Raw genomic sequence first — 27,300 nt, 5'->3', positions numbered from 1 at the left:
ACAGATTCCCCCACCGGCGGAATTCCCTACTATCTGTTGTTTTTTTTGCTTTTGTTTTTTTTCCCCTGAGTGCTCTCTCTCATCTTTTCCATTTGGGGGCTGTTCCCCCCCCTCCCCCCCGAGGGCCTGAGCTTCACAAGGTTTCTGTTTTGAACTGTTTTTACCCAGGGATGGCCTAGGTAGAGTCCGAGGACAGACCGACTCCCAGGCTACTGATCCCCCCCCCCCCCGTGGTTTTCCACCCCTTGGTTCCTTCGAAGACTATAAACTGTTGGTGTCTACCTGACCCGGCTCTTTCCCCCATCTTGTTTTGTTTTTGGGTTCCCCTTTTTAGGGCCAGGGGACACCTGGGTCAGGAGACCTATCGGAACCGCTTAGGCTCGGTGTCCCTATAGGGCATCTGGACCTAGCGCATGTTACAACTAATACTGGTTATGTATTTTGTCTATGTCTCTATTCTCTCTCTTTTTTCTAGAACCTCTCTCTACCCCGCCCCCTGTGCGTACATCTGTCAGTGGTCATCTTGGTCGCCAGTCCTTCTCCGGCAGTCGCCTCTCTCCCCGGGACACGCATTTCTCCAATGGCTTGAGTTAAGTATGACTATCCCCGACCACCCCCCCGATTATGGCTAAGATATTTTCACTTAATGTACATGGTCTAAACTCCAATAAAAAACGCCACCTTGCGTTCCGGAAATTTAGGCAATCCGGGCGGACATAGTGATGGTCCAGGAAACTCACTTTAACCGGGGGGATTCCTTTAAGTTTGCCTCTATACATTTCCCCCAGGTATTTCAGGCTTTCAGCTCACGCAAGAGGGCGGCGGTGGCCATACTTATCAGGAAGGGTTCCCCCTTTACGTGCACATCGACATACCTAGATCCGAAGGGCCACTATGTCATACTCCGAGGTACCTGGCGCACGCAGGCCCTCACCCTATGTGCCCTTTATGCCCCTAACGCATGCCAGCACCGCTTCTTGTCTAGGGTCCTATCCCGCCTCTTTAGGACACCTTCCGAGCTTCTGGTGATAGGGGGGGACTTCAATCTTACTCCGTCAGTCCCACATGACCGTCATGTGGGGAATCCACAAGCGCCCCAAACCAGAGTCTTGAGGGACTTGAGGCCCCCCATCGCACTCACTCGCGCATTGATCACTTTTTCGTGAACAATAACACGTTGAGGGCCGTCGGCTCTGCACACATTCTACCTATCTCCTGGTCTGACCACGCCCCGCTTACCATGACGCTAGACATTGGGGCCCCCCTTCGTAAACCCTGCAACTGGCGACTGAACAACTACCTATTGCAGCATCTCCCGACCAAAGCGGAGCTGGAATCTTCGCTCCAACTGTATTTCGCTGAAAATGATACCCCAGACGTTACCCTCCCCACCCTGTGGGCTGCCCACAAAGCTGTTATTCGGGGCCGCTGCCTTTCCCTCTCCTCAGCACTGAAGAGAGACGCACAGGCCGCCAGGCTAATGGCTGAAGGACGGTTAAAGATCCTTGAGGCTAGGCTTCGGGGAGCCCCCTCCCTGTCACTGATTAAACAAATTGTGCAGATGAGACTAACTCTGAGAGATCTTGCTCTGGGTTCAGTGGAAAAGGCGCTTATCCGCCTGCGACAGCTCTATTATGATAAGGGAAATAAAGCGCAGACCCTGTTGGCTCGGAAACTGGCTGATCAAACACAAGCCTCTACGCCTTCCCAAATCAGTAGAGGAGACCTCTTGTCTCATCCGCAGGCCATCGCGGACACGTTTGCGGCCTTTTACACTGATCTCTACAACAAGCTGGACATACCCCATAATCCACCAGCCCCCGCATTGAATGACCAAATCACTAGGTACCTAGAAAACATGACACTGCCCCGACTGAAGGACACGGACCTTCAAGACCTTAACGCCCTAATTACAGATGAGGAACTGTCAGCGACTGTGAAAGCACTCCCGGCCCATAAATCTCCAGGGCCAGACAGGTTCCCGTACGAGTATTATAAGACATTTCTACCTATTTTGAGCCCCCACATGACCAAACTGTTTAACTCTTTCCTCAAACGATATCCGGTTCCGACTGAGATGCTGGCCTCCTTTATATCCATCATCCCGAAACCAGACAAAGACCCGACTCTCTGTGCCAGCTATAGGCCTATTGCTCTATTAAACTCAGATTTAAAAATTTTCACAAAAATTCTAGAGAACCGCCTCAATGCGATTCTTCCTGCTTTGATCCATAAGGACCAGGTAGGCTTTGTACCTCATAGACAGGCGGGCGATAACACCAGAAGAATTATTGACCTTATCGACATAACTAACAAGACTACTCTCCCCTTCCTGGTCCTGAGTCTAGACGCAGAAAAGGCATTTGACCGCCTGAGCTGGCCATTCGTGACGGCAACTCTACGCCACATGGGCTTTAAAGGTCCTTTCCTACACGCAATACAACACCTTTTCACCACCCCCACCTCGCAAGTTAAAACCCCGTATGCAACGTCTCCGATCTTCTCTATCGCCAATGGCACCCGCCAGGGCTGCCCGCTATCTCCTTTGCTGTTTGCACTCTGTGTGGAGCCCCTGGAGGAGGCCATTAGAAGCAATCCGGATGTCAGGGGAATTTTGGTTCGGGACAGGGAATTCAAAATATCTCTATTCGCAGATGATGTCATCCTTACCCTGACCCAGCCTAGGACGTCCTTGCCCAACCTGAATGCGGAACTGCGACGATACGGGGAGATCTCGGGTTATAAAATTAATGCCTCCAAGTCAGTGGCCCTCCCGATCAATATACCATCGGCGGAGGAGACTCACCTACGCTCGGTGTTTCCCTACAGATGGGAGAACTCCTCTCTTAAATACTTGGGGGTTCTCATTACCCCATCCTTCCATACTCTGTACCAGGCCAACTCCCCCCCCTTTACAGGGAGATCAGGGAACTTATCCACAAATGGAAGGCACACCAAATATCGCTCATGGGGTGGCTCGCGTCCATCAAAATGGTAATTCTCCACAAACTCCTTTACTTATTCCAGACGCTTCCGGTTCAAATCCCCTACGCGCACCTCCGTATGCTCCAGAAAGACTTGCTGAAGTTCCTATGGAACTATAAAAAACATCGGGTTCCTGCCTCCGTTATGACTGCTTTGCGCTCGGACGGTGGCCTGGCGTTCCCCGACTTGGTTAGGTACTATCAAGCGGCGCAGTTACGGGCTATAGTCTCATGGTTCACACAGCGGTCGTACAACAAGTGGTCAGAGATAGAGACAGTTTGTCTTAAAATTATACAATTTCTCATTTTAAACATTTGATGGTTTCTATTTTTATATTGTGAATATAATATGCATTTATGAGATTTGCAAATCATTGCATTCTGTTTTTATGTAGATTTTACACAGCTTCCTACCTTTTTTGTAATTGGGGTTGTAATAGCACATATAACGGTTATCTGAGGTTAGAGATAAGTGACTTCCCTTGGACACGTGCTACTTGCATCCAGGGGACGTGTGGGGGACGTGTGGCTGTTAGTCATTTTCATCGCTTTTGTACAGGACGTGCAGCTTCAAGTGTCTGCATTCACCTGTGAATCCAGCCACAGAGATGTGCTGAATTCAACCAAAGCTATGAGTTAAATCCCACGTTAGTGAGGCCTAACATCCACTTTTTCTGTTTTTCACATCACTAATCACATTTAAGCCTCCAAGGCAGGGATTTTGCTAATTGGTGACTGTCAGAAACTTCTTAGTACCCCCATTTTTTAACAGCAGGTTTCCTGTAAGTGAGACGTAACCTAGGAGTATGCAGTGGGTGTTTCAGTATCAAAAGCAGGGGTGGTTTAGGGCCCATTCACACCAGAAACTGCACGTCTACTCTGTGTGTTTTTTAATGCACACTTACATGCTGTTAAAGTATTTTCCATCTGCATTTGTCCTAGGAGGTCACTTCCTTCTTCTTTCTTTCTTTGGGCTTTTATGTGCATTCGCGTGCATGTGTTAGCATGCATTTTGCATGTTTGTGGTGCGGAAAAATGCAACATGCTGTACTTCTTCACTGCACTGCACTGCACTGTAATAGTGTAACCTATGCCTATGGGATAACCTGGATTTTGGACTGTCCATGTAATTGGAATGCAGTCAAAATGTATTCAACTGAATCTGGTGTGAATGGGCCCTAAAGATCACTAGATTATCAACCAAAAAAAGAATAGGGGAATACATGATATGCCTGGATAAGAAACTACAAGTAAAGCAAGCAGACATCCCAACCTGCAAAAACTAATTTCAGGGAGGTGATGCTCCATGCCTGCAACTGCCCCAACCTCACAACACAACGGAGGAGCACACAGGAAACAGCTGGGAATCATAGATTTTTAGCTGACAGCCACTTCTCCTACTCTCCCTCCTGTGGCTGTCGGCTAAAAAGCTATACAGGGAGATCGGTGTTTCCAGCTGTAAACACTGATCTCCCTCTATAGCTTTTCAGCCGACAGCCATGGGAGGGAGAGAAAGAGAAGCAGCTGTCAGCTAAAAATCTATACAAAGGGGATCAGTGTTCACAGCTGTTCTCTGCCGCACCGATCATTCCCAGGAGATTGCGAGGCGCTTGCAGGTGTGGGGGAGCCGCTGAAAAAATGGGGGAGACTCCTGCATCACACAGGAGACTTGGGATGTCTGAGAAAGGCTTATCGGTTTGTTCCGATGTGTGGCCATAAAGGAAAAGACACGCAGCCACTTAGGGTTATACACATGCTGTAGCAAAAATGACATTCCCTGTCACATTCAGCAAGCAGTTCTCCCGCCGAACGCAACCAATTAAAGTTAATAGGGCAGCTCCACAAGCTCCCTGCAACCATATGCAATGCACACGGCTGTAGCGTAGTGATTTTGGATTTTCAGGGTGAAGTGAGAAGGTGACATAGGGCCTCCCAGCCAGCCCCTGAAAAGCGATCCATTGCCACCTATGCAGCTGCTGTGGGGCCCAGGATTGGATGGAGGAAGACAGGAATAATTGTGAGGAGGTACTGGCTCTCACTACTGAACACTCATGTGTTGTACAGTGGGCCATTAATGACCTACACAGTCCAATCACGTGGCACATGGTATCACTCACAAGGTACCAGATCTCTGAGGGCATAACCCAACTGTGGAGGAAAACATGTAGATTATTGGACCTACTTAAAGTACTTAAAAATGTCCTTACTTTCGATTTTGGAAGTACTTTCCCCATATGAAAACTACAATCACTGTTAGAAATTTGAGAAAAAATTTACATTCTGCTGCTCTGAATTTTCTCAGCTTCGAGGTCAACAAACAGAAAATCAAACATTCCGAAAACAAAAAATTTCAAACAAAATTTTAATAGTGTATGGCCAGCATTAATCTCTTCAGGGCTTTTTTTCTCCATGTACCATTTCCGGGGCAGTCTGCTCAATGTAATAACTCTACGGTAGTGGGAAGGTGGGTTAGTTCCGGGTCCTGTAACTTTTTTTTCTTTTTTAAATGAATGTTTACTGAAAGTATGAAATCATTTTCCTTTACACCAAAATAAAAAAAAAGAAAGGCTTGTAGTGGCGGCACTCCAACCAGCAAAAGCTCCAGGACCTAATGGCCTTCCGTCAGAGTTCTACAAAACTAACAGTGAACTCCTAGTTCCTAAATTCCACACCCTGCTCCTAAACAAGCTGGAGGAGAGGTCCCTTCCTCCCTCTATGTCGGAGGCGGTAATTGTGGTAATACCTAAACCCAACAAAGACCCTACGAGCTAACACTGTTGAATGTAGATGCCAAAATAACTACCAAAATTCTTGCAACTAGACTAAACTCAGTCATTTTATCCCTAGTTAATGGTGACCAAACAGGATTTATGCCCGGTAAAGGCACTGATATAAATCTGCGTCGCCTATACACCAATATATGTTGGGCTGGGACGGTGGACTCTCCGGGTGTCATGGCCTCACTTGATGCCGAGAAGGCCTTCAACTCAGTGGAGTGGGAGTTCCTGTGGCAAATACTTGGCAGGTTTAACTTTGGCCCCAAGTTTATCTCCTGGTTTAAACTAATCTACAGACACCCCTCCGCAAGGGTCTGCAGGAATGGCATGCTGTCTCCCTCTTTCTGCCTGGGCAGGGCCACCAGGCAGAGATGCCCACTCTCCCCAGGGCTCTTTGCTATCTGGCTATCCTCCTCAGATCTTCCCCTACGGTTAAAGGGATAGAAGTGGGACCATTGACTGAGAAACTGTCTTTATATGCTGACGATACACTCCTCCAGACGCATCAGTATCCCTCTCAGCTGCACTGGAAATTATCAACCGATACAGTCCTACGGATCCTTTTCAGGAATCCGGATCAACTGGTCTAAATTGACCCTCTTCTCCCTCTCTCAGACAGTCCCTCCCCAGGACCCGCAGATACCATTGACCATGGTACCCAAATTTAGATACTTGGGGATTGAGGTCCAAAGAGACCCCTCCCAATTCCTAGCAGACAATCTTTACCCAATTTTACACAAGCTTACATGCTTACTGCCAGATGTCAGATGTGGAAATCGCTTCCCCTATCTCCGGTAGGAAGGATTAATCTCCTTAAAATGACATTCCTGCCGAAATTACTTTATGTCTTCCGCAACACTCCTGTTCCCATCCCTAACTCCTTTTGATGGTGGCTAGGGTTGCTAAGACTACTTTGCAGCTCCCTCTTTCGTTAGGAGGCCTGGCACTTCCCTGCTTTAAACACTATCGTTGGGCAGCGGTCATTGTTACGGTCCGGTTGTGGTTTCCCCAAACAAAATCCAACCCTTCAGTCAATCTAGAGGCTATCTTGGGATCATACTCAGCACTAAATAACCTGGTGTTCAGGGGCCCTAAAGCACACCCTGAAACTACAACCCCCATGTGCACAACTATCAGAGTATGGGAACAAATGTCGGTCAAGCTTGGCAGCCCAAAGGTGATCTATCTATATGCACCACTGTGGGGCAACCCTAAACTAAATCACTTACAAACGGTTCCGGACCCGGCATTATGGGCTAGATACGATATTCAAGTGATACAGCAGATAATTTCGGATGGTAAAATACTTCCTTATAACACACTTAAAAATAATTTCCAGCTTCCCTCAAAAATGTTTTTCAGATATTTGCAACTATGCCATGCTGTACAGGTGCAGTTTCCGCAGGGCGCTACACTGGGATCCCATGGGGTAGAGAGACTCCTGATTTCTGAAAACATTGACCGTATCCTCTCCTCCCTGTACCTCAGAATATCATGTGAGGGAACTGATGGCGGTACTAGACTGTATGATAGATTGAAGGAGGACCTGCCTGCCCTCGCTGATGATGATTGGGAGGAGGGGGTCCAACAAGACATCGTTGATGCCACTGTGTTGCCAGATTTTATTTCCATGCTTGTATTTGCCTGTAATATGTGAGTACCCATTTACACTTTTAATGTTAATAAAAGTTTTAAACGGTATTTCACTATGAGGCTGTATTTTCTTTTTGGCCTATAATATACGTGGAAGAATCTCTGTCCTCAGTCACCCCAAAAGGAGGATAGCCATTTCATCTATTTTTGGGTCATCTCTCTGTCTACTCTGGTACCCCTGAGAAGTTAGAAGTTTTGCCAGCTGTTTTTTTCGTGTGGATTTACATCAATAAACTCGTGTGACTCACTAGGTATATACCTAACTGGGTCCATTACATCTGGTAAGCCTCCTCTCAAGTGGTGGTGGATTTCTGCAAAGTATTCACTGAAGTCTCTATAACTTCTCAAGATATTGCACTTTGTCACCATATTGTTTCACTTATGGACTCTTAACACGTTCACCTTGGTGGATATACGTATATCAATTTTTTATTTTATTTTTTTGTTTTTGGATATTTGGTTATAGTGTTGTCTAAAACATAGAATCATTAATAGTGTTAATTTATGCAGAGTTTTTTTCACTATTAAAGTTGATTATATTATTTACACTGGTAAAAGATTATATAGATATTGTCATAATCTAAGCGCTGCACCTTTTTTATTATTTCTCCAACAAGAAATTTCCCTAATGGTCTCAGCGAAAGATAGATACATCCAACTTCAATTTCTCCACAGGGCCTACTATACGCCACAGAGGCTCTCTAGAATCTGCCCGTCTCAATCGGATAGATGCCCCAAATGTAACACTGAGCTGGGCACCTTTCTACATGTGGTTTGGGCCTGCCCTGTTATACAACAATTCTGGTCGCAAGTAGTGGACACAATTAACTTACTAGGCCGGCTACAGATGGGGATGAACCCAATTACTCTCCTCTTGGGAGTCTGAGATAACCTCACACCCAAAACTCATAAGAGGCTATTCGTGTTCAATGCTTCATTCTACACTAGGAAATCTATCCAAATTAAGTGGAAACAGCCTGACCCCCCTCCCCCTCCCCCCACGGTCTCCCAATGGAAAGCCTTAGTGAACTCCACATGTCCACTCTACAAGCTTACCTACATAAACTGCAAATGCCCAAACAAATTTGGGAAGGTATGGGGTGCATGGATTAAGCAGTAGCGTCCTGTGCAACGGGACGATGCTCCTGGTGGTTTCTCCCCCCTTCTGCTGTGTCTCCCCCCCCTATAGTTTGGGTAGATGGATGTTGGAAAGGATCCGTCCACAAACTTTATACACAAGAATATAACTGAGTGAATAATAACACTGCGGAACACCGTAGGATGAAGATTTTATTTAAGTGATATAATCATTATTTTTGTTATACGATTCATGCACAATCTTGCACAAGATATTTTCAGTTTATAGCTATGGCAGTACCCACTGTACCTTTGCTGTATAATATGCACAACCGCAGAATGTTTTACTGTATGTATCAAAATTTCTCCATTTGGAGGCAAATAAAAACTTTGGTGTTATAAAAACAAAAGAAAGTCTTGTAAAAGCAGTAATAATAGTCATGGCCTACCAGTAAAACAATTATGTTGTGTAGCCTGTTTGATTTCAGTTGTTGCCTGGAGTTGCTGTTTAGCTTTAAGTTACATCAGCCTTTCTCAAACTTTTTATCACAGAGGAACCCTTGAAATAGTTTCTCAGGTCTCGGGGAACCCCTGGTAAGATTAGCCCATTGGAGGTCATTAGGAAAATCCCCCTTACACTGGTTGGTGGTCAGTGGGAAGAAAGCCCCCTTACAGGTTGACCAGAATGCTGCTGGCTTTGCCAAGAGATGTTGGACCTGGAGCTATGCAGGAACCATCAGATGGGAGGTCAGTTAGCCAGAACTCAAGGAACCCCTATCCGCCACTGGAGAAACCTTAGGGTTCCATAGAACCCTGGTTGAGAATGGCTGAGTTACATGGCAATTTCTTTAGCTGAGTAAGCCAAAAAACAAAAAAATTAACATAAATCATAAAATGACTAAAGATCACCCAGAAAACACCCATGTAGCCTAGAAATTTAGAATGTCATAGAACTATATATCTCTATTTCCTGTAAAATACAGTATACGTTTTGATAGATAACTGCACTAATCTTAAAGGAATGAAAAATAAAACATATTATTGATTACCTCATGTAGAGTTAAGTGCTTCCCATCTTTCCTTTTAGAGTCAAACCTGCCATAAATTGCACTGTACTTTCGTATTTCTTCTTCTTTGCGAGGGTCCTCATCTGTCATTTCAAAGATATGCCCGATCATCTTTCCCAACTTTTTGTTATTTTTTAACAGTTCTTTAACCTCATTCAAGTCATTTTTTGGTAATGAAGGTAGCATTCTCTCAACACACTCAGCTACAGACAGAGCAGCAGCAGCATCCAAGGTCTCGGATGTGTCTCTAGGTGACGCTGGAGAGCCAAGATCAGCTGGAGATAGGCTGTGTTCACTCTCTGTAGTTTGCTGAGTTTGCCAGTGCCTGGCTTCACTGCTAACCTGTAACGGGGAACTACACATGCCTTCTGATTTCCCGGAACCCACACTTTGAACACATGTTGTAGCTGCACACTTTGGAATTTTCAGATGTGGTTCTCTAGTATTATTGTTCCTTTCATAACTGCTGGAGTTAAGTCCCAACAAAGAAGTTGATGTTTCTGGAAGTTTGTAAATTGGAATGCTGCTGACAGGTAATGATGTTAAAGGCTGGTTAAAGAGACTAGGATTGGTAACCCAATCTCTTAAGGCCTTCTGTAGTCTTCTAACATGTAGTGGTTTGCTAGCCATTCCAACAAGTGCCATTATCTCAAGAAACTCATCTTCCCCTGCTTCACAGAGCTGCTGGACATCATCTCCTCCCTGCTGTATAAAGGCATCAAAGTAAGACAAGAGGTTTGCTCGTTGTAGTATCCTGTAAAGTTGAAGTTCCCCTAGAGTTCGCGGTAATGTAGTTGCCATCTTTAATCAGCAGGATAACCCTGAAACAATAATAAGCCTTCATGTAAAATATTTTACAATTTAGCGCACAATTAAATGGGCATTCAAGTATAACCAAAATCACTTATGACCTATTGGTAGTTGATATTAGTATGTGCCAGATATACTGTTGCCAGAAGTAAAGAACATGTGCTCATTTGTTGCTTCTGCACTGTCCCCTTAACCTAGAGAAAATGGAATGATGTAATAGAGACATTTTCATGGCAACTCCAAATGTGGAAGCTTGTTCCACTGGTGTGAATGTAGATCAGGAGCAGAGAAGCGGAAGACAAAAATCCCTAAGTTTTGTTTGGGATAACAGCTGGATGTACTTTTGCCTGTCAGTTTAATTCTTGGTAAAAGAACGGTATTTATAGGTCTCGGGGGAGCCATTTTAAAGGTGACATTGAACACAGAATTGGTGCTTGAGAAGTGCTTGCACAATATTAATGCTACACAAGTGCTCTAGTATGAACATTACAATTTCACCTATATTTGCTTTAACAAGGAGAATGGCACTGCTCTTACCCCAACCCAATGCCAAACACATGCTTATGTAAGAGTGAATCACCATTTTGTCGGGATAAGATATAGATTATCATTTTATTGTACAAGATTTATATAGCACCAACAGTTTGCACAGAGCTTTCCAAAATAAAGGGAGCCAGTACAATAACAATACAATTCAAGACAAGAGGGTTATGTTGGGTACACACAGGAAGTTATTTTCCAATCAACCCTGCGGGCTAAGCGGAAATAAAAAAAACTTACAGATCACTGTGCCAACACATCTTTATGTCTATCTCCACACTGAGCTATTGTGTTCTGACAGGGGGACTGCCCTAATGGCTGCTAGCGCTGAATGGTTGTTGGTTTTTCAGCATAACAGTTTGACAGAAGCGGGTCGTGATACCCGCTTCTGTCTGACAAAGAGCTGTACACCAGGGACAAAAGTTGACCAGTTCCTGCTGAACCATTTCTGACGATTTTCATCCAATTTTCGACTCTTGTGTACCCAGCTTAAGGATGGGCTTGCTTGTGAAAGCTTACAATGTAAAATGAAGGGTAAGTTATAAAAAGGTAACTGCAGGGAGATGAGAAAGACAAAAATCAGTTGCTAGAAGCGACATAGGCTTTCCCTAAAGAAATGCGTTCTCACAATTTGCCTAAAGGCAGACAGAGTAGGAAACAGCTGTAAAAGTTGAGGTAGGAAGTTCCAGAGAGACTCTGGGAGAAGGTGGCAACTCATTGTCTATTAAAATGAGTAGGACCAAAAAGAACCTCCTAACATACATGTGCAACTTTACAAGTAATTATTTTGAACAGACCAGTAACACTGCAGGTTTTGGATTACATTTTTGGATGGACAACAACTGGTTAAAGATGCAAGTACCAATTCCTGCAGGTCAAATCGGCCCTTCTCAACTTTTTTTTTATCCCAGAGGAACCCCTAAAATAAGTTTCAGGTCTTAGGGAACACCTGCTAAAACCAAACCACCAGGGGCAATGGGAAAAATGCAACTTACATTGGGGGTTTGTAGAAAGATTAAAATTTTACAGTGGTAATCAGAAAGCCACCCTTATAGATAACTAAAAGGATAACTGGTGAGATGTTCTGGCTTTGCCAAATGGCACTGACATGGGAACTGTGCAAGCAACCTCTGGAGGAACCATCGGGTTCCATGAAGCCCTGATTGAGAATGGCTTCCTCACAAGGTGTGTTGCTACTTCATGAGGCTGGATGGATGGATGAACCCAGGCACATAACATAGCAGAATAATTTGAGACTTGGCCTCCCTGATTTTGTTAGTTGGTGATGTACTAGAAAACATAAATAGTATTTTTCAGGTGATTTCTTACAGAACAAATCAAATTGCTGAACATGATATTTTGTAGCTTCATAGCGTCTTATGATGTGAGGACACATTGTATACAACTGGACAGCAATGTCATAACCCATCCAGACTCAAGCAGATAGTAGCTAGAAATGGTTCAATTGCTACATTTAACAATAACAATTGGGTCCCCGTTACAATATAAATTTCAGTGTGTATTATATTCCAAACTAAATAACTCTGAAATAGACACATACAGTACATTATACAATAATACAGTACATTACACAATGATAGTTTTGGCACTGCTTGACAACCACATGACATGAACTGCAACTTCTCAGTTACTCAATGGAAGCATATAAATTTCATAAGAAATACGATTTTTTTCAGGGGTGTCAAGGGGAATTTGACTGGCCTTACCTTACAGAATAATTCTGGAGTTTCCTCACAATATATAAAAGGTCCTTCATGTTATCAATTCGGGTTAATAGCAAGGGCAGCAAAATTGTAGAGAAATAGAATTCATATAAAAATTTCAACTTTGATAAATGTGTACCAATGGTCCACTGTTTTTGAAAATGTAGATCTACGTCTACATCTTGACAAAAATTTTCTTCAGGAATCCTTCACACAGACCTAACATAATCCACCCACCCACTTAGGGCATACACAAGAGGATTTCCAAACATATCCACTCTCCTATCTCTGTAGTTGGTATAGTGTCATTTATCACTCATCAGTAACTTTATAACGGAATAAATTCCCTAAATGGTGTAACATTTAATTGAATTCAAAAATAGTGAGTCCTGGGTGAAAGGTTGTGTGGATCTTGTGTGCAAACATTTATAAATAGATCCCCAACAATATAATTAAAAGAGAAGTATGGTTGAAGTTTTTGGCCATACTTCTCTTCTGGGTCACGAGTGCACTTACTTTTGCTCTCCTGTTCCCCAGAATCAGCTGACAACAGCCTTTAGCCCACTGTTGGCTGATGCCACACAGCTGATATCACAGAGCTGCTCCAGGTCCAGGAAGGATCCCAACCATATTGTCAGGATTCACTTGGATGCCCGATTGGCAGTGGGCTCAGCCTCTCAGCATGCGTCTTATAGCAGGAGCCAGCTGCGCTTGCCCCCTCCCCAGCCCAGCACTCCATTTAGGGGCAGACCAGGGACCTGTGACTGTCAGTCACTATTCTTAGCTCACAGCAAACCATGAACTGAGCGACCAACGGTCATGTGATCTTTCGGTTCTCAGAATAGACCCATCATGTTGGTAAGCTGCAGCCTCACACCAATGCTGCAGCATGGAGGTGAGTATGTGTGTTTGCTTCTATTCCGATATTTCTCCTTCAAATAGGCTGTATTTATCTAATTTAAAACCAGCGCCTATGTTCAATCTCTCAATATCTTTTCAGTCTGTCTAAGAGAACGATCTGGGAAAACTATATCATCTGAATATTCTTCAGCAAAAGGAAAGTGTTGGCCCATTCTTCCTTTTCACAGTGTTAAAGAGCTTCTAAACCCAAAACCAAAAATGTAATATTGCAGCACACCAGTCCTTAGGTTGTCCAAAAATGCTGAAGTGGCAGAATTGCGATCCATCTAATTAGTTTAGTCCACTAAAATCTCCTACATTTTTTTTTTCTCAAGCAAAAAATGAAACATACATTTTTTCAGAGAAAACCAAGTACTCTAGGTGTGTAGATTTCAACGCGCATAGTTTCAATACATTGTACATACCATTTTACATAGTGCTATCCCACTTGCCCATGCAGTTAAATAAAGCATTACCCATCATCATGAAGTACAACTGTACAATCAACCAATTTGATGTTCATAAAGGTAGGATGGAATTGTTGTCAATTGCTAGAATATATATGGTCATAAACCAGGTCCACTGGGGCTAAGCCAGGAACATCTAACCATGGGAAATCTACATTTTAGGCAACTAAAATCGAATGTTTGGTTAAATTGTAATGAATTATTTAAGCATTTCTGCAGAACTACCAAACGCATGATATACTCCTGGAGTAAAAATCAAATGTGTTATTATTTGGTATTATTTGGCACAAATTTAGCCGCTGTGATATATTAGGGTTGATTTACTAAAGGTAATTCAACTGTGCACTTTTGAAAGTGCAATTGCTTCAAAGCTTAGTAAATGAGGCAGGTTTTCACTTTACAAAGAATACCCAATCATGTGCAAAGAAAATGAAAAAAACTGCATTTTTACTTTAACATGATTGGATGATGGAACTCTCCCTAATTCACTACGCTCTGGAGCAACTGCATTTGCAGCCAATTTGCCTTTAGTAAATCAAACACAAAATGTCTTTATAAATAAAACATCGATATTGCTTTTTGAAAAACAGGTGTGCAACTTTAAAAAAGCAAAAAAACTGTCAACTCTATTGGCTGTAATCTCATTGCACATATCACCTGAATATATTTCCAGCATTAAATATTAATAATAATAAAAAAAAACAGGAAAAGCATTTTTCTTTTTCTTTTTTTTTTTTTATCAACAAAAGTTTTTATTGATGAGAACACGGAGTGTTTACAAAGGCATATGGTCAATGAACAATAATATCTATTACAATTCCAACATTCTACAGAAGTTTAGAATCATTGTGTTAAGAATCATTGTAAGGGACCTGTTGTCCTCACTGTTCCCCTATCTAAGGGGGGCTCAACGCGTTAACAAGAATATTAAAATTGAGAGAAACTAAAACATGTCCAAAAACAAACGAAAAAGTAAACTAATACAAAATAACTCTCTCTAGTTGTGCCGCTAACCCCGTCATTGAGAAGGTTATGTGATTATTAGTAGGTCCTATCTGGCGTACTTCACAAGGTACATTGCCTTTTTCATGTAGTACTGTGCTAAAAGCTGTTCATCCCATTAGCAATCTATCTAGTGCCAGTTGTGGGGGTGCCACATCTGGTGAGCCCAGCCAAAACTGCCATATGCCATAAAACTTATTTGGCGACTTCCTATGCTGATATGTATTTTTTTCCCATACACGGGTGCTGTTAACCTGTTGGATCCACTATGTAAATTTTCTGGCCATATATAGGAGTCTCGTAAGCGCAATGCATACCAAAGGGGTCTACAGTCCCTCGTTAAGACTACCCAATAGGCATGTCAGTGGGTCTACTGCCAACCGCAGCTGGAAGACATTATTAATTTTGGCTACAACAGCGCTCCAGTACCTCAACAATTTAGGGCATCTCCAGAGCATGTGGCTTAGGTCTCCTGTGTGGGCCTGACATTTTGGGCAGATAGGAGTGTCTCTCCTGCCCCACTTATGCAGCTGCACTGCCGTACGGTACACACGGTGCAATATGAACAAATGGGATAGCCTCTGAGCTGCAGGCACGGACACCATCGGTCCCACCTCCAGGATCTGTTCCCACTGTTCACCATCAATAGGGCCAACATCTCTTTCCCATTTCTCCCTACATGGCAAGAGGTCAGGAGCTTGTATATGCAATAGTAGATGGGTATAGAATCTCAAAATAGCCCCTTTCTTTTCAGGTTCAACAAATATAGAGTTCACAAATGCAGAGTAGTCCAGACTTAGGTCAGACTGTCTGCTCTGCATTCCCACTGCATGTTTTAATTGGATGTACTGGAAGCAGGGCAGGACTTAGGGTGGTGGGGGCCCCTGGGCTTGAGTCCCTTTCGGGCCCTACCTTCTATACATTACCGTATTTATCGGTATATAACACGCACCCCAAGTTTAGGAGGGAAGTTTAAGGAAAAAAACTTACATTTAAATGCCCATCAATGCAACCTTATCAGTGTCCATCTGAAGCCTTGTCCATCTGCAGCTTTGTCCAATGTCATTGCAGCCTTGTCAGTGTAGCCTTGTCATTTACAGCCTTGCCCCAGTGTCATTTGCAGCCTAAAAATGGCACCGCCGAGATACAGAGTCCTGTATATCTTGGCTCTCGAGTCCTCTCGGCGGCTCTTGGGTTCTCTCGCAGTCCTGAGCGGAGCCAAGAGTAGCTGAGTGTACTCAGCTTGGCTCACAGTCATGCCCCGTCCCTGTGTTATGTCCATCAGAGGTCGGGACTGGGCATGACTGTGTGCGTAGTCGAGCCAAATACACTCGGCTATGTATCTCGGCAGGGCCCCCTATTGGGCGGGGCCCATGGGCTTGAGCCCAGTCAAGCCCAATGGTAAGTCCAGCCCTGACTGGAAGTGATGAGCCCTGAGGACCGGAAATTCCGCCAATAGGAGAGGGTATGGCTTTAGTCTGGTTCCCTGTAAGATCTGATCTATAAATCTTATCCCTGCCCTTTTCCAAACTGGGTGCTTGGGGATAATTTCGATTTCGCCAAATGGGGGTACAATGTATGTATCCCGTTACTCCTAATGATCCCTTTCCACATTTTCCTTAGCAGTTGAGCTGCGGGGGAATTAAAAGGTATATTAGGGAATCCCATTTCCATATGGGACAGAGCTGTATAACCCATCAATACATGCCCTCAAACTAGCCATACATGGATTGGAATTCGGCCGTCTCAGCAGGGATGTATGGGCAATCCCACTTAACAGAAGCAGATCTAACGTTCTGACATCTTTTACTCTACAATTTAGAGCCAATAGAGGGTGAACTGCATCGGAAAAAAGGAGAGAGTAGAGTGTCTTGTTCAATATAGCTTGAACTTACTGTATGTGACTGGAATGCAATGTGCGGCCTTGTATTATTGCATTATATTTGTGTGGCGTATATTTTATGGTATTTATTCCAGTTTTAATGGGGATCACATACTCAATATACCTCCAAGAAACCTTTAGATCAGGGATTAATTAGCGGACCTCCAGCTGTTGTAGAACTACAAGTCCCATGAGGCATAGCAAGACTCTGACAGCCACAAGCATGACACCAAGAGGCAGAGCATGATGGGACTTGTAGTTTTGCAACAGCTGGAGGTCCGCTAATTGCACATCCCTGCTTTAGATTATGGTGTGTCATAAACCCCAGCCTCTAAACAACAGGTATTACATCCAATTTACTCTTTTCTAAAGACAACAAAGACAGATAAATGATCTTGGAAATATAAGGACATTAGAGCATACTTTATTACTCAAAAGTTATTTGTTACCGCAGCGCAACAAACCATATGATACTCTACATTGCCATCTGATATATATTGTGGCACAATGATGATGCTAATCAGGAGGGTATACAAAATATTTATAAGGTGATGACAACCCTATGAGCTGCCATTCAAAATTACTCAACAAATTTTTGAGTGCTGTGAAGTCTTTATGACTAAGCACACATAAATATATGAAATGTGTCAGAGGCAGTTTGGCTGTTATGTGGCATGATGCTGCAAAAAAAGTCCTAATGAGTATGCTGCTTCAAGTTCCTTGCTCTTATTTTACTTTTTCTCTGATGGTATACAGTGCCTTGCAAAAGTATTCACCCCCTTGTTTTTTTTACCTATTTTGTTACATTACAGCCTTTAGTTCAATGTTTTTTTTAATCTGAATTATATGTGATGGATCAGAACACAATAGTCTAAGTTGGTGAAGTAAAATTAGAAAAATATATATGTAAAACTATTTTTCAGAAATAAAAAACTCATAATTGACATGTGCATATGTATTCACCCCCTTTGTTATGAAGCCCATAAAAAGCTGTGGTGCAACCAACTACCTTCAGAAGTCACATAATTAGTGAAATGATGTCCACCTGTGTGCAATCTAAGTGTCACATGATCTGTCATTACATATACACACCCTTTTGAAAGGCCCCAGAGGCTGCAACACCTAAGCAAGAGTCACCACTAACCAAACACTGCCATTTAGACCAAGGACCTCTCCAAACAAGTAAGGAACAATGTCGCTGAGAAGTACAAGTCAGGGTTAGGTTATAAAAAAATATCCAAATCTTTGATGATCCCTAGGAGCACCATCAAATCTATCATAACTAAATGTAAAGAACATGCCACAACAGCAAACCTGCCAAGAGACGGCCACACACCAAAAGTCACAGACCGGGCAAGGAGGGCATTAACCTCCCTAGCGGTAATCCCGAGTCTGGCTCGGGTTGGGTTTTTTAGTACCATAAGCGGTAACCCCGAGCCAGACTCGGGATCGCATCGCTAAATACAGGGAGAGGTTACTTACCTTGTCCCCTGGATCCAGCGTTGTCCTCCGCGCTGTGTGATCGAGCCACTCTGCCATTAAGCCCAACTCTATGGAGCATACGGCTTATTGTCGTCCTATGTACAGATACTCCAGTCTCTGACGTGGAACTCTGCAGCTCCTCCAGGGTTACCTTAGGTCTCTGTGCTGCCTTTCTGATTAACCTCCCTGGTATGATTAGTTCTGGTTTTAGGTGCTGAAAGCGGTACACTTATTTTGCATGGAAATTTGGCGTTTTATATTGTAGTCCTGTAATTCTTAGGAATAACTCTCTTAAATCTGTTCAAACCAGAGTCTAGTAGACATCCCGGGTATGATAAAGTTTATAATATAATAAATAATAATAAAAATTATTCAATAATGTAATCAAATCCTAAAACACTGAAAAAGGGACACTTTTTGGTTGCTATGGACAATCTCCAAATTTCAGGCAGAAAAAACAGTATTTATAATATAAAAGTGCATGCAGGGCACTGCACAGACCACTAGGGACAAAGGGGGTGTGTCTTTTTTAATACAGTACTGTAATCTGTAAGATTACAGTGCTGTGTGTGTTTTGTGTCTTTTTACTTTTTTGAATTTGCCGCCGTTCTCCGCTCCTGTGCGTCGTAACGTCGCAGGGAACGGAGCTCGGCGGCATTCGGCACTGTGTGAATCGAGCGGAGGACAACTCGATCACACAGCGTGGAGGACATCGCTGGATCCAGGGGACAAGGTAAGTAACTCTCCCTGTGTCCTCCCTGCATCCAGCGATGCGATCCCGAGTCTGGCTCGGGGTTACCGCTCCTGTTAGTAAAATCCCAACCCGAGCCAGACTCGGGATTACCGCTAGGGGGGTTAATCCAGTAGAAAATCTGTGGTCAGACTTAAAGATTGCTGTTCACAAGCGCAAACCATCCAACTTGAAGGAGCTGGAGCAGTTTTGCAGGGAGGAATGGGCAAAAATCCCAGTGGTAAGATGTGGCAAGTTCATAGAGACTTATCCAAAGCGACTTGGAGCCGCAAAAGGTGGCTCTACAAAGTATTGACTTTTGGGGGGGGGAATAGTTATGCACTGACTTTTTCTGTTATTTTGTCCTATTTGTTGTTTGCCTCACAATAAAAAAAATCTTAAAGTTGTGGGCACGTTCTGTAAATTAAATGATGCAAAACATTAAACAATCCATGTTAATTCCAGGTTGTGAGGCAACAAAATATGAAAAATGCCAAGGGGGGTGAATACTTTTGCAAGGTATTGTACATGTATTATTCTTCATTACAGCCCTTAAATTCTGTGAATTTTCTGCAGACTTAAAATGACATACAGTACATAGTGAAAGACAAAGGGGTTGATTTACTAAGGCAAAGGCAAATATAGTGTGCACTTGCAAGTGCAGTTGTTCCAGAGCTTAGTAAATAAGGTGAGGCTTCACTTTGCAAGGAATACCCAATCACATGCAATGAAAATGAAAAAAAAAAAAACAGCATTTTTGCTTGCATATGAGTGGATGATGGAAGTCAGCAGCGCTTCCCCTCATTTACTAGCCGTTAGTAAATTACCCCAATAGACTGATGTATATTAAATACATAGCTCTTTGAAAAACCTGAATCACAACAGACCTCACCTTAATTATGGCAAATCATACCCACTTGGCTCCTAATTCTAAATCGCTTTTAGAATACCTGCCCTTTAACTTGTGTAAAATTTAAACCTGGCTGGATAGCCCTGCAAGAAAACAGTGGGGTTGATTTACTAAAACTGGAGAGTATAAAATCTGGTGCAGTTTAATTGAACAAGCTGAAGTTAGAAGCTGATTGGCTACCATCCACAGTTTGCACTCTCCAGTTTAAGTAAATCAACCTGTGTCATTTTACTTGTGAGCCCTTTCACACTGAGGCTATTTCTAGCACTAAAACGCCTGAAAATCCCATCAATTTCAGTGTGTGTTTTCACACTCAGGCGGTGCGCTTGCTGGACGTTAAGAAAAGTCCTGCAAGCAGCATTTGCTCCCAAAATGCCCTGCCTATTGAAATGAATGGGCAGCGCTTCCAAAGCGGATGTTTTAACCCCTTCTTCGCCTGCTAGCGGGGGTTAAAAGTGGCCCGAAAAAAACACCACTTAAAAGTACTTCCATGTAAAAGCTGGAATTTTTGTTCTGCTGTATAAACTCTTTTTTTCGGATGTACAAAGAGCTTTATATGCAAATACAATTTTTAATTTTCTGTATTAATAACCAAAAATATCTGTGCATTAATTTATAAAAACATCTATAGGAAATCTGTCACTGTATTACAATGAGATTCTATTTAGCTGGCTCATTTTCATGAAACATCCTTTTATTTAAGACTCAGACTAAAAAGGTTGATGAGTATTTTCTAGGTTTATAGAATGCATGATTCTACTCTATGAGATTATGGATTGGTAAAACATTCAGGACTGAATAATATGAACAATAAGAGCAATGTGCAACACTGTAATTAAACAAATCCTCCATTTTATTAACCTGTGTGCATACTTGCCAACATATTTGGATTAGTCCCTGAGAGAGGTCATGACCGCTGACATGTAAAAAGCCCACTTTCCAGGTAGTCTTGCCAAGATCACACTCACTTTCTGGGCAGTCGTGACCAGAGCGTGTCCACTTTCTGCGCAGTCCTGCCTCTAATTATTTACGAACCAACGTAACCTGGAACACAGCATCATGAAGATAGAGCACCTAAAAGTGAGACGGTTCCCGACAAATCCGGGACAGTTGGCATCTGTGTCCATGTGAGGGTGAATCTTAAACAGCCAGCACAAACAGTGCCCTGACTACATACTGATGGGACATACTGTTTACCTTCACAATCACCCATGCAGAACCCCTAAACCCTCTGAATTTAATACAACCCAATTTCCAAAAAAGTTAGGGCACTGTAAATTCTTCAATAAACAGAATACAAACTGGGAAAATTTCCCATTTTACGAAAAAAATATTTTTTTGAAATCGATAGCAGCAACATGTCTCAAAGAAGTTGGGACAGGGCAACAAAAAGCTGACAAAGTAAGTGGTAATAACAAGGAAAAGCCAGAAGAAGATTTTGCAATGAATTAGGTTAATTGGCAACAAGTCAGTAACATAATTTGGCATAAAAAAGCATATTATTGAGTTAGTGTCTCAGAAGTAAAGATGGGCAGAGGTTCACCAATCTAAAGGCCCGTACACACGGTCGGACTTTTTGACAACAAACATGCAAATTAGCTGTTTTGGAGCAACATCCGAATGTGTGTACGCTCCATCGGACAAGCTTTTTCTGTTTTCATCTGACTTTTGTTGGCTGTGCGAACGGACAAACTTTCTGGCAACAAAAGTCCGATGGAGCAAAGTCCGACCGTGTGTACGCAAAAGCATTGGACTTTTGTACAAGGTACAAACACGCATGCTCAGAACCAATGCAAAAGATCAGACTACAATACAGAAGTTGACCAAAGGTGGCGCTGGAGTCATTGAACATCCTCTTTTGAAGTGGCGTCAGTACGTTGTGACGTCACTACGTTCGTGTTTGTTGTCAAAAAGTCTGACCGTGTGTATGCAATACAAACTTGTGGACCATGCCCTTTGTACAAAAGTCCACGAAAAAGTTTGTACAAAGTCCGACCGTGTGTATGAGGCTTAAAGGCCCATACACACGATCAGACTTTTTGACAACAAACATGCAAATTAGCTGTTTTGGAGCAACATCCGACTGTGTGTACGCTCCATCGGACAAACTTTTTTGGTTTTCATCTGAGTTTTGTTGGCTGTGTGAACGGACAAACTTTCTGGCAACAAAAGTCCGATGGAGCAAAGTCTGATCGTGTGTACAGAAAACCATAGGACTTTTGTACAAAGTACAAACAGGCATGCTCAGAACCAATGCAAAAGATCAGACAACAATATAGAAGTTGACCAAAGGCGGCGGTAAAGAGCAGAAAAACCACATGATTTGGTGAAAGTTGGCTGAAAAAGTCCTGCTGTGTGTATGCAATACAAGTTCAGGGCCGACGCCCTTTGTACAAAAATCCAAGGGAAAGTTTGTACAAAGTCCTATCGTGTGTATGAGGCTTTAGACAAGCTGTGTCTAAAAAGTGTCGAGCTATTTCAGATTAATGTTTTAGAGTTAAGCCTCATAAGGCCCGTACACACGGTCAGACTTTTTGACAACAAACATGCAAATTAGCTGTTTTGGAGCAACATCCGACTGTGTGTACGCTCCATCGGACAAACTTTTTTTGTTTTCATCGGACTTTTGTTGGCTGTGCGAACGGACAAACTTTCTGGCAACAAAAGTCCGATGGAGCAAAGTCCAACTGTGTGTACGCAAAAGCATCAGACTTTTGTACAAGGTACAAACACGCATGCTCAAGGCCCATACACACGATCAGACTTTTTGACAACAAACATGCAAATTAGCTGTTTTGGAGCAACATCCGACCGTGTGTACGCTCCATCAGACAAACTTTTTTGGTTTTCATCAGACTTTTGTTGGCTGTGCGAACAGACAAACTTTCTGCCAACAAAAGTCCGATGGAGCAAAGTCTGATCGTGTGTACAGAAAACCATAGGACTTTTGTACAAAGTACAAACAGGCATGCTCAGAACCAATGCAAAAGATCAGACAACAATACAGAAGTTGACCAAAGGTGGCGGTAAAGAGCAGAAAAACCACATGATTTGGTGAAAGTTGGCTGAAAAAGTCCTGCTGTGTGTATGCAATACAAGTTCAGGGCCGACGCCCTTTGTACAAAAATCCAAGGGAAAGTTTGTACAAAGTCATATCGTGTGTATGAGGCTTAAGGGCATTGGCCGTAAGTTTGTATTGCATACACACGATTGCACTTTTTAGGCAACAAACATTAATGTAGTGACATTTCAACATACTGACGACACTTCAAAAGAGGATGTTCAATTACTCCAGCGTCACCTTTGGTCAACTTCTGTATTGTTGTCTGATCTTTTGCATTGGTTCTGAGCATCCGTGTTTGTACTTTGTACAAAAGTCCGATTGTTTTGTGTGCACACGATCGGAGTTTGCTCCATCGGACTTAAGGCCCGAACACACGATCAGACTTTTTGACAAACATGCAAATTAGCTGTTTTGGAGCAACATCCGACCGCGTGTACGCTCCATCGGACAAACTTTTTTGTTTTTCAACTGACTTTTGTTGGCTGTGCGAACGGACAAACTTTTTGACAACTTAAAGCCTCATACACACGATCGGACTTTGTACAAACTTTCCCGTGGACTTTTGTACAAAGGGCGTAGTCCACAAGTTTGTGTTGCATACACACAATCTGACTTTTTAGGCAACAAACACAAACGTAGTGACGTTTCAACGTACTGACGACACTTCAAAAGAGGACGTTTGGTCAACTTCTGTATTGTTGTCTGATCTTTTGCATTGGTTCTGAGCATGCGTGTTTGTACTTTGTACAAAAGTCCTATGGTTTTCTGTACACACGATCAGACTTTGCTCCATCGGACTTTTGTTGCCAGTTAGTTTGTCCGTTCACACAGCCAACAAAAGTCCGATGAAAACCGAAAAAGTTTGTCCGATGGAGCGTACACACGGTCAGATGTTGCTCCAAAACACCTAATTTGCATGTTTGTTGTCAAAAAGTCAGATCGTGTGTACGGCCTTAACATTCGTGGTGACATCTGACATGTGTAGCGCAATCACAATTTACATATGCGTGCGGCACCAACATGCACATTTGTACAAGGGGGTGGGGGAACTTTAATTTTAATTTAAAATATATTTTTTTTATTTTATCATTTATTTTATTTACATTTTTTTTCTTTTTACACTTTAGCTTCATTTTTTTAATCAACTTTATTGCTATCACAATGGATGAACAACATCACTTTTGACAGCATGGGCCATGGCAGGTGCTCTTTATGGAGAGACCTTTATGGATCTATGCAACCCATATCTTTCCTCTGGCCTCCAAAGCAGCTGATCAAACTGAGATCAGTTTGATCGACTGCTTTATATATCAGTGACAGCTTGTAAATAAACAAACCCAAACTGGAAGTGATGAAATCCTCATTGCTTCCAGTTTCTGACATCACACAATAGGAGGAACAAGGTTGGTGCCTCTCACTGTGTTCACGAAAGCCGATGCCACTAGCCACATCGGTCTCAGGCTCCCTGGTAAGATTGGAGAGCCCAGGAAAGGTGGTGGCAGCAGCAGCGGGGGGGGAGGGGGGGCACGTTACACCTCCTGTAAAAGTGATCAAGCAGCTATACAGCCACTCAGATCACTTTTACATAAAACAAAAACGTCAGCTGAAAAGATTGATACTGGTAAAATGATTGTAGCTGCAACCATGATCCTGATATAACCACTTCAATACAAGGCCATAAATGGGAACGCATGATTTTGCACTGCATGAGCTCAGGGATACTTTTAAAAAATCAGTCTGTGAACACAGTATGCCATGCCAATCAAAAATGCCATGCCAATCAAAAAGGTAAAGCTCTATGGTGCAAAGAAGAAGCCATATCTGAACATGATCCAGAAACATCACCATCTTCTCTTCTTGTGGAATCTTAAGTAAAAACACATCACTCCAAAAACAAAAGGGGAAAAACAGCATAAAACAGTTATCCAAAGCACTGCAAATACTGTGAACTTTCCCACCATATGTTTGCCATTCATTTTCCCTGCAGTTAACAAATGTAAAAGATACTGGGGGAATTTTTTGAGAAAAGCTAAATCATGCATTAAACATTTTCTGCAGGGGATCCCCTTCTACAACATTCCTGTGGCAGCTGGGGTGTGATTCCCACTGAAACCATTGATTTTATTTTAGGAATATAAGTGAAAACACCACCCTGCTGTCTCATTAGCCTTTTTAATGATTCATTTCTGGAAATAATTTATTTGTGGATGTTATAAGCAAAATGAGACCATTAGTAAAACAAACAAAAGAGGGCGCCTCCATCTAAGTGTAGATTAAAGGTTTATTACTGTACATGACAGAAGGATCTCCTGGCTGCGACTAATCACTACAGAATTTGGCAGGCAAGCGGCTGACCCATGCAGAGCTCTGCTAGGAAGCTGCTGGTGAGAAGGAGAAGGAACACTGCTTGGATGAAAGTCTGGAATGCAAGTTCCTTTGCGGCCTCTGGGTGTTTGTTCAGATAACGCCAGCTAGATTTGGCCAGGGTCAGCTCCCCCCACAGACCTCTGGTAGGCTCAATGGTAACATCAGGACACTAAGGGATATAGCTACGCGTTTCGGAGCTTTAGGACCAAGTTTATTTTACCTTATGTGCATTAGGTAACGCAGGACCTGACATCTGAGGAGCAGCATCCATCCAGCAAAGCAACTTTTTATGTTGTCCCCTCATGGTGATTTAGTGGGTCTGTCAGCACAGTAGCATTTTAGATTATGTGACCATTGGTTAGCTTGGTTAACAAGTGTGCAGGCTAGAGTTTAGGTCAGTAAGTGCAGTGTTGTGAGATCGGAGTATTAGGAGGTAGGAGGGGTATATTCCTAATCACTGAACACCCTGGCAGTCAGGACACCTCGGGGACACTGCCAGTGCTGTTAGTAGGCATATTGCAAAAGGTAAGGGATGATCTGATACCAGTCATCTTAGCTTAAATCCATTTTTGCCTACTACAGTCAGTTTCCAGTCAGTTTCCGATGCAGAAACTGACCGGAAACTGACTGCATGGTGTGAACTAGAGCCATTGGATTACATGGAAAACACTGTGCATGCATTTTGTGAAGAATAAAAGCACACAAAACTGCACAGAACTGCATCTGGTGTGAACTGGCCCTTAAAGAACAGGATCTTTATTTTTTATTTTTTGGGTTAACAAATACTTTAAGTCCAATTCACAAATGAAACAGAAAGAAAAAAAAATGCAATATTTATCATCATGGTTTTGCTGGTGGTATCCCATGCAGTATTTTGTCAGATACAGCACGTGGGGTTCCCCCCAATAGCTGGTTGTTAAGGAGTGGGCCGATAAGCCAGCCGCCACATCCTTAGCAACAGATTACTCATCAGCTGTCAGCATGCTGGCAATTAAAAATAAAAAATAAAACATTGTGTGCCCCCCAATGCCTACCAGAACCTTTGAGTCTAGAATGGATTTTAACCACTTCCGGACCGGCTGACGCCGATATACGTTGGCACTTTGAAGAGGGATATCGTTGTTATGGCAGCAGCTAGCTACCATAACCCTGGTCTCCTCTTGTTCAGTGAGCGGTCCGGTTTCAGATAAAAGTGGTCCCTGTGATTATTTTTAAAATAACAAACATGTTATACTTACCTGCTCTATGTAATGGTTTGCACAGAGCAGCCCCAATACTCTTCTTCTGGTGTCCCCCACCAGTGCTCTTCTGGTGTCCCCCACCAGTGCTCCGGGCTCCTCCTCTTTGACAAGTGCTCCCATCATGGATACCCGTGTGTGCTCGGTCCCGAGCTGCCCAGCCTGCATATTGACACAAAGCGGCCGGCTCGGCCCCACCCCCACTCTCTTGGCACAGCATTTGATTGACAGTAGCACGAGTCAATGGCTCCCGCTGCTATCAATCTGACCACGGAGGGACACAGAGGTGAGAGCAGCTGCTCTCGTATACATCGCTGGATTGAATCGGGCTCAGGTAAGTATAAGGGGGGCTGGGAGGAGTTTTGCAGCATAGAAGGTTTTTCACCTTCATGAAAAAACCTTAAAGCAGAGTTCCACCTGTTTTTTTCGTTTATTAAAAGTTTTTTAAAAGACTTTTAATACACACTCACCTGTCCCACGGTCCAGCGATGCAGCCACCCGGAGCTTCGCTGCTCTCCTCCCTCCTCTCTGCCGTGCTGTCATAGCAACTGTGAGCACAGTAACAGTGTAAGTCGTGCTGCGCTCTGCTATTGGTCAGGCAAACTTCTGGAACCTGTGACATGTCC

At 43.1% G+C, this 27,300-nt stretch overlaps 1 protein-coding gene across 2 annotated transcripts in view; it reads right to left on the bottom strand.

Annotated features, from left to right (window-relative positions):
* NAB1 (NGFI-A binding protein 1) overlaps positions 1–27,300 on the bottom strand; it is a 77,677-nt gene that overhangs the window by 37,521 nt on the left and 12,856 nt on the right. For both annotated transcript variants that reach the window (XM_077448695.1, XM_077448696.1), the window contains exon 2: positions 9,541–10,379. In XM_077448695.1, the coding sequence (XP_077304821.1) occupies positions 9,541–10,359 (819 nt within the window). In that variant the 5' untranslated portion in view covers positions 10,360–10,379. The remainder of the gene's footprint in view (positions 1–9,540; positions 10,380–27,300) is intronic.

Source organism: Lithobates pipiens, unplaced genomic scaffold (genome assembly GCF_037356315.1).
Source record: "Lithobates pipiens isolate NorthernLeopardFrog02 unplaced genomic scaffold, aLitPip1_a1.2 Scaffold_22, whole genome shotgun sequence".
In the NCBI taxonomy this organism is placed as follows: Eukaryota; Metazoa; Chordata; class Amphibia; order Anura; family Ranidae; genus Lithobates; species Lithobates pipiens.
The sequence above is the reverse complement of the archived record's forward strand: the minus strand, read 5'-3'. Positions and strand labels throughout refer to the sequence as shown.